General features: G+C 36.8%; 1 protein-coding gene across 2 annotated transcripts in view; it reads left to right on the plus strand.

Moving 5' to 3' along the window:
• The window catches only part of LOC131067968 (iron-sulfur protein required for NADH dehydrogenase, mitochondrial), a 161,735-nt gene extending 154,597 nt beyond the window's left edge, over positions 1–7,138 (plus strand). For both annotated transcript variants that reach the window (XM_058003148.2, XM_058003147.2), the window contains exons 7-8: positions 1,254–1,379; positions 6,553–7,138. In XM_058003148.2, coding sequence (XP_057859131.1) covers positions 1,254–1,379; positions 6,553–6,723 — 297 coding nt within the window. In that variant the 3' untranslated portion in view covers positions 6,724–7,138. The remainder of the gene's footprint in view (positions 1–1,253; positions 1,380–6,552) is intronic.
• Positions 7,139–8,551: the final 1,413 nt, after the last annotated feature.

Here is an 8,551-nt window from a genome sequence, read left to right on the forward strand (position 1 = left end):
GTTGTGCAACGTAAATCAATTTAATTAAAATACATGGTAGGATTTATATAGGAAAATCTCTAGAAATTCTATCATTTTAAGCCCAAAATAAAATCTGAAATTATTTTATGTTGCTGATTTTTGACCTTTCAAATTACAAGTTTATTCAATTCATAGTGGATTACAAACAGTAATTTGAATTGGATCAATATTTGAATTTTGAACAATCTAGCATAATTTGAAGAAACCCTAGAAATTATCAAGACAAACATCCAAACAGGATGCGGCATTACCTGGTGTTTGCTTGGGAACTATGTGAAATAGAAAATCTGAAAGGACATTTATAGAGACGATGTTTTATAAGGTTCACAGTTTATTTCCATTTGTGTTTTGATAATGTGAATCTAGCCGTTCTACTTCCTGATTGTTATTACCAATAACAAAAACTTACAACTGTATCTTGGACAAATATTACAATATAAGATAGAGGGTTTGATTTTTAAAAATTTGATCTGTTAATTGACAATTGAATGGAGTTTGGGCACAATTAATAGCATTTGTTACTATAATTAGTGAGAGCCAATCCTCAATTATATTTTGAGTCTTGACATAAAGGGCTTAGTATGATTGTACCTTTACACGTTATAATATAAAATGATTTGTTCATAGAGAGGCCGGTAAGGCTTTATTCTCAGCAAAATATTTGGGAATATATTTTGGTCTTAATGGATTAACTGCCTTTTAGATGTATCCCTAAATTAATTGTAGACTATGACTGGAAAGAGTGGTTTATATTTGACTGCAATATGAGCAGTTTTGGTTGCATTTGAATGCAGCTAGGATTAATAGGATAATATTTTATCCTTTGTGAGAATGATGGCATGCATGTTGTTTCCAAAATGTAACATATTAAATGTTGAAGTGGTACCTGATTGGTTGAACTTGAAATGCCAGAAATACCTAAGCTACAATGGGGGACATTTTTATTTTGTTTGTTGATTTTCCTTTTTACTTATATAGGAGACGGCCCTTTTCTATTGCAATCTCAGTGCCCAAAAATAGTTCTGCATTTGTCTTTTTTGTTACTATCTTGTAAGCATAATTTGCATAATTCTACATGTTGATCATACTTTTCCCAAGACCCACATCAAAAATTTAGGAGCTTGCTTGATATTCAATGAAAGCTTTATAATGCAGCACAATGAAATATCTTGCGCTATATCAACTAGATGTTTGACATTGACTGACAAATTATTTCTTGCAAATTCTTTTAGATACTGGGACTGATAGAGAATATGAGCTGCTTTAAATGTCCTCACTGTGGTCAAGATTCATACATTTTTGGAAATAAAGGAGCTCAACTGACAGCTCAAGAAATGGAAATGGAATTCCTTGGAGAGGTAAAACTTCTGATTTTATGGAGAACTTAGAACTTTTCATTTCTTTTCTGCTCTTTTTTACCCTTGTTTTCCCTTATACTGATTTTGAAATTGCATTAATTCTTTTTGTCCTTTATGTTTTGTCACTGCAATCTAACTTTTCTTTCTTGCTACTGGGGAGTAGTATGATCCAAAGTTTAAAGTTAATACACTAAGTGAAATTAGTTTGTTAAATAATGAGGACACCCATGCCAACATCAAACGTAATCAAGGAAACAACAACCACCTCTAGAATCAAAGTTATCCAATCAGAAAATCATATGCTTGCTACCTTTGAAAGGATAGCAAGTGTGTTGGAAAATGTGAGCTAAGGTATTGAATGGTAAAAGAAAATAGGCAATACTGTCCAAAGGACAGGTTGGGTAGAGAAGATAGGTGCGGAGATGTGGAAAACTAGGCAATTTTGAAGTGTATGTATGTACGACTATGAAAATGCCAGATCTCTTTTCAAAGTCCTAAAAAACTATATTGAAATATGTTATTTAATTAAGTTGATGTCAATCCTTACAGATTAATTATGGAAAAGAATTGTGAGACTTGAATTTATTAAGGCTTTGATATTGGGCTAACTAAAAACCATAAACAAACCTAGATGAGTCTGGGTCTGGGCTGGGTCTAGCCCCAGCTTGGCCATTCGTCTTGGATATGTCTAAAAAGAAAGAAATAAGTCATCTCAATATCTATGGGTAACTAAAAGTATGACAATGGGACTTGAGAGCACATCTGATTACAATAGAGAGTTTGAGGAAGAGAATTCCAAGCAGGCCCACAGAGTGGAAGAACCAAAAAAAATATACAATACTACTGGGGACCTCCAACACGTGGTCGAGAAACCCAACTTACTGATCTTGGTAGTGGTTTGGGTGGTTTAGTTCATGGATTTGGTCAAAAAAGATTTGGGGTGAGGTTTGTTTTGAATTTGCCCATACAAAAACATATAAAAATTCATAAATATATACATATTTCCAACAAGAATTAAGTTCAGAATACCACAGCATCATATGATAAACAAAATCACCATAAAAATAAAAAATATTACAATGTCAACATATCAAACTGGAATACATTACCGAATAGGTTTTGGATGGAGAGCGGGAGCGGGAGTGGGAGGGGTTTCCTGTGTAGGAGTTGCAGAAGATGGGGAAGACGATGCTGCGGATGAGGATGATCTCATCCCTCTCCTCCTTTCACCTTCTAAGCCGTCTGATGGGGCTCTTCGTGGCTCTTCTTTGCTGGAATGGTGGGTGGAGGAGTTTGGCACCGAGGAAGGAGTGGAGGCTGCGTCAGCAATGGAGGCGTTTTAGCAAGGGTTTTTTGTGGCCTCTGTTTCTCATCAGGGGTGTGCGGTGGTGCTTGTCATTGGCCTTTTTTCTGCTCTTTCTTTGGTGGCGAGTATTATCCTGATGGTGTTTGGGCGGATCTGGGACCCTGGCGGATCTCTTGTGGAGAGGCTCTATGTGTTCTCTCCTCTCCTTTGTGCTGAGGATTTGTTGCTGTTTTGGCCTTTGGCGCTCTGGTTCTTCAAAGGAGCTTCCTTTTTCGGTTCTTCTCTGTTAGGCTATCCTCCTATGGATGTGGAGAGTTGGCTTTGGTGTGAACCTTTGAAAGGGGTTTCTTGGCTCTTGCTCTCTTCCCCTCCTTGTCTGTTAGAGGTGACCATATTTCCTATGGAGGTGGATATTTGGTGGAGGGGAAAGGGCTGGTTTTTGCTTGCTGCTAGAGAGTGTTGGTTGTTGTCTTTCTGCTTCATTCTTTGTCTTGTAGAGGTGGAGCTCTTTCCTATTGAGGTGGAGAGATGGAATGTTGGGGATTTTCAACTTTTGGTGCTCCTCTTGCAGAGTTGTCTTTGGTGCGAACCTTTGAGAGTGGTTTCTTGGCTCTTGCTCTCTTCCCCTCCTTGTCTGTTAGAGGTGACCATATTTCCTATGGAGGTGGATATTTGGTGGAGGGGAAAGGGTTGGTTCTTGCTTGCTGCTGGAGAGTGCTGGTTGTTGTCTTTCTACATCATTCTTCGTCCTGTAGAGGTGGAGCTCTTTCCTATTGAGGTGGAGAGATGGAATGCTGGGGATCTTCAACTTTTGGTGCTCCTCTTGCTACTGGCTATGGATGCCGGTTTCTTCTCTCTTGGGAGTCTCCTTGGGTGGGGCTGGAAGTTATTTTTTCCAGACTCCCAGCTTGCCTCCTGGACTGGTTCCTTTTTGTTGTTTCTTGGTTTGGCCTCCTTCCTTCTGGTTTTTTGGGTCTTTGTTCCCCCTTTTTCTAGTTGTGGGTTCCTGGTTTATCCTATAGGCAGGACGGTTGCTAATAGTTTTAAAGGGCATAGTCTGTCTTTTTGCTGTCTTTGGTTTGGGGAAAATCCTGTGTTTGGAGTTATGAGCTCATCATTTAAGGTTGAGAGTGCCTGGAAAAACCCTTGGTTGCTGGTTTTGGGTTCCATTTTAAAACCCAGTTTGAAGGTTGAGGGAGCCTTTCAAAACCCCTTCTGGCCAGATTCAAATTGTATGAATATCTGCTGTAATCTGGTGTTGTTATTGAAGGTTAGGGGTACCTTTCAAAACCCTGATAGTTGGCTGAGGGTGCTTGGTATACCCTTGATTATTACTGTTTCGTGCTATAGTTTGGAGCTGTAGCTTTGTTGGGTGTGGCATGACTATGCTGGTTGTTGCTGGTTTTAGTCATCTTTACTGGATTTTGGCTGCGGTTTTTCATAGTTTATTTCTTTTAGCAGCCTACTTTGTTAGGTTCTAGATCCTGATAAAATCTATTGGGTTTCGGGTCCCTCCAAAACCTGTTGTATGGGGTTTCGGGTCCCCTCAAAACCTGTTTTTCCCCTAATCAAAAACATATCAAACTGGAATATTATGATTTATATTAAAATTAAAACTAATAATGCCAACAATCAGCCACCACTGATTTGGCTTTAACATGAGATGGGTCTTTAATAATACCATCATCACCATCAACATAAGATGATGTAAGTACTGGTATATTAGAAGAATAACAAGTAGTAGTATGGCATTTGCATGCTCACTAGCTAGCTTGTTCTCGCCATCAAGTGCAACAAGTTGGGAATTGGAAGCATCTAAGTCAATATGTTCTGGCTCAATATCCCACATCCTTGTGTCCCATTCCTTGTAGCCAATTTTTTTTGGGAAAGGAGTTACAAGTTGGATTTCATGTATACTAAGTCCTTTGCCTTCTTTGAGTACAGTTGGTTGCACTTTATTGAGTGGATGAGTATGTGCCCCAATTCCTCTTAGATGCAGATGAACCAGAAACCTATTAAGACAGATTTAGAGTTATTAAATCTAAAATTATAATGAAACTTCAAAGATTAAGTTTTATTTTTTATACATTGAAGTTACTTGCCATAAAACTTTGATTGCAAGAGGTTAAGGTGTGAGACCGCTTGGTCATGGAATTACTACCAACTGTGAGCATCAACCCTAAACTTGTCACAAAGGGCAAACCGACCACATTGGAACCTTCATCAATCAGTCTTGAACTCTATTCCTGTGACGGCAAGCAAAAATGTAAGTTCAACAAGAATGAATGATTTTTGTGTTTTGCATTCACAATGAGATTAACTAGTTTTTTTTAGTCTTTCAAATGCTTTAGAAAGAACTTTGTAAGGTTAGTGATTCGTTTTAATGCATCCAAGTCAAAGTCTAATGCCTAAAACTACAAGAAAAAAACAAAAAAAACAATAAAAAATGCTGTAAAATCCATTAGGTTCGCTGCAGGTTCTGCAAAATTTTGATGGGTTTGCCTGGGTTCATTTAGGATGAACCCAAAGGCTAACACAGAACTCTAGCCAATTTCCCAATTTGATTGCACTAGAATCCAAATGGGGAGTGAAGTGTACCCAAATCTGGGGGGTTTGGTCAGGGAACCAATGACATAGCAGGAAACCAATACAAATAACCCAGTAGAGGGAACAAGAACCCCAAAGAGCATAAGCTGAGTATTGGAGAGATAAGGAAGTCTCTTTGAGGAGCATGGTGTGGGCATGAAATGGAAGATTCACTGATTTCATTGTTGATCTTTGTGGAAGGACTGATACAAGATCTGATGGTGCTCACTGGTGAGTATTGGAGAGATAAGGAAGTCTCTTTGAGGAGCATGGTGTGGGCATGAAATGGAAGAGTCGCTGATTTCATTGTTGATCATTGTGAAAGGACTGATACAAGATCTGATGGTGCTCACTGGGGAGTTCCTAAGGCATGGATGGCTAATTGTGCCATACTTGAGAAGAAAAAAGGTGAACTGCTGAACCCAAATCCAGATCCAAACACGCACTGGAACTTGTAACATAGTACTAAAAGTTTGGTTATAAGGTTGAAGCATATTTTTTTAATTGTCACATGTCAGTGCATTTGGTCAAATTTTGATGTGTGTATTTGTGGGACTATGAAGGTATCAATAAAAAAAAAAAATCCTTTTAAAACTGTATTAGAATCTGAACTTTGGCATTCCTTCCTCCCTTTTGATCCCGCTGAAATTTTCAAACATTGTATGTCTTTATTAGATAATGTTCTTTGATTGATTTTTCAACTTGACTACTTAAGCAATCAATATTGTCCTCATATTTTTTTTTTGATCGGTAATGGGCCGAAGCCGATGAGGCGTCCATACCTTAACCCCCTTGTGGGATTTGAACTTGTGACCTCTCTTTCAAGAGCACAAGTTCTCCACCACTAGGCTAACTTAAGCTGTACAATATTACCTTCATATTATTTACTGATTCAAAATGCAAATTAACCTAGAAAATTTCTCTTTTCTTTGTATTCCTCTGTTTGTCTTATCAATTCTTTACAAGAATCCACTTTTAGTAATGCCAGCATTACTAAAAGTTCATGTCCCAAAGTAGCCTCCAATGTCATAAAAAAGCATGGGCATACGATGTGGTTTATCTTTGTGTACGTATTATTTCATATAATAGAGCAGCCGTACCAAAGTTCTTGATTCTCAAAAACTCTCAACATTCCCATCGAATTTGGGACAAGTTGCCTGAAATATTTTTGTCAAAACCATCATGATGCCATTTATATATGTAAAGATCAAAAGCATATTGCTTAATTTTTTAATATATTATAAGCACTTTATTATTCAGTAAGAGTTTTGTTTGTTTCAGGTTCCTCTGAATACAGAAATCAGAGAGACATCAGATGCAGGAAATCCTATAGTTGTGGCATACCCTGACTGCGAAGCTTCTAAAGCGTACAAGAGAATTGCTGGCCGTATTGTAGAAAAACTGTATGAGTTGAAAACTAGTAAGGTAAGCACACCACAGATCATAATCTAGTGATGATAAGAAATCTGAGAAGTCTTTGAAGATGCTTGAGGTGACTCTGCAGAAGCCTACAGTTTCCATGCCAATGATGTAGTTCAAAATTCAAATGCAGCCAGCTTGGACCAATCTCTTGACCAGTTTATTGAAGGACTTGGGACTTCATTCTGTTTCATATACTTTTACTATGATCGCTGCTATAGCAGTGAAGTTACACATTGCACCGCATGGATTGAATTATGCTGATAGTTCTTTGTAGTGGTGAGCTGCAATTCATAATAGTATTGTTGCACCCACCTAAATCTGTTGACAGACAATACATGAAGGAATATGTATATAGCCTAAATGAGTCTTTAGATAAAGCCATCCTTTATTATCGTTAATGACTTTAAAGTGAAAGACCAATGACATGTTTATGCGAGTTCTATTTTATATTGTTCAACAATTGTGCTATTGCTTTTTCTTTCTTGTTTTGGTGGGATATTATTTGAACATGCCCCGTAGAGATCATACTGCATACGTAAGATTATCCATTTTATTTGGTAAGGCTGCAGTTTAAAAGTATTTCTATCATGCCAAAATCTGCCCATGACTTATTAAGGGTCATAATATTCAAACCTTGACAAGTGGGTTGAAGCTCATCAACCTGACTTAGCATTACATAAAAAACAAAACATCTTATTTTAAGACATTTACTCCCAATAGACTCCACTATATTTTCGAAATCTCTCCTTGTTTGCAAATAACTCTGCATTATCAATGAATAAGGTCAGTTAACCAGTGCCATGATAACTTTTTACATGTTTGTGAGGTTAGTTTGTTGATTACAAACAAACTGAAAACTGGTTAATATATATTGTGTAGTTGGATTTTATACCATTTGGGTCTTTCTATACTTTATCTAGCCATAGAATATATGGAGTTATAAAATTACAATTAAATCTCAAATCAAATAAGTTTTAGGTGAGGTTGCATGTTTCCTTTCTAACTTAATTTCGGTTGAACTTCAATTATACTGTAATAGTTCTCCATAATTCTTAACACTATAACCTTAGCACATGTTTAATGAGATTATGAATCACCTTTTCATAGTGAGGAAATTTGAATTATGACATTTCATAATTCTTTGAGCCTCTGAATATATCTCATAATAATATTTTTGCATAATTCTAGTATAATCTTAAACAAATTAATACAGTAACAATATTCATATATCTTTCCTTATTTTTCTTTTTTAAATTGTAAATGTATTTCTCTTTTGACTTGTCTATTGTTAATTTTATAGTTTTATTTAAGTAACAAACTATATATATATAAAACTTGAGTTCCTCTATAAGTTAGATAAGAGTTGTCGTTAGTTATTCATAGGTTAAGTTGGGAAAAGAGACCCACTCCTACGAAGTTCACAGGAACAGCTTAAAAACCAAAGTTCAACATAATAACATCAAAAAGTTGCACCAATGCAGCCACACTAAGAGCGAAAAGCTAAACACAAATTATAAAACCAAATGTACTAAGCAGCTATCACTTAAGTAGTCTTGAGGTTGTGGAGGCTCATTAGAGCATTCCACTCACCAGCTAGCAGGTTCAAATTTTTGTTTCACATTCCTAGATCCACCTCCTTGCCCTTCTTAGTAAATGTTACTGCATTGCCTTCTTTAAGAGTGTGATGCACCGTAAAGTCACGAGCAACTTCCAGGTACTGGAGTATATGATCAAACCACATAATCTCTAGTTTGTGGCTTTCCTAGCTATTATTGCATAAACAAAATTTTTGAATCCCCTTCAATGATTATTAAGCCTGCACCTTTTTCCACACATATCTTCAGGCCTTAAGAAAGGG

The sequence above is a fragment of the Cryptomeria japonica genome, chromosome 6, assembly GCF_030272615.1.
Source record: "Cryptomeria japonica chromosome 6, Sugi_1.0, whole genome shotgun sequence".
Taxonomy (NCBI): Eukaryota; Viridiplantae; Streptophyta; class Pinopsida; order Cupressales; family Cupressaceae; genus Cryptomeria; species Cryptomeria japonica.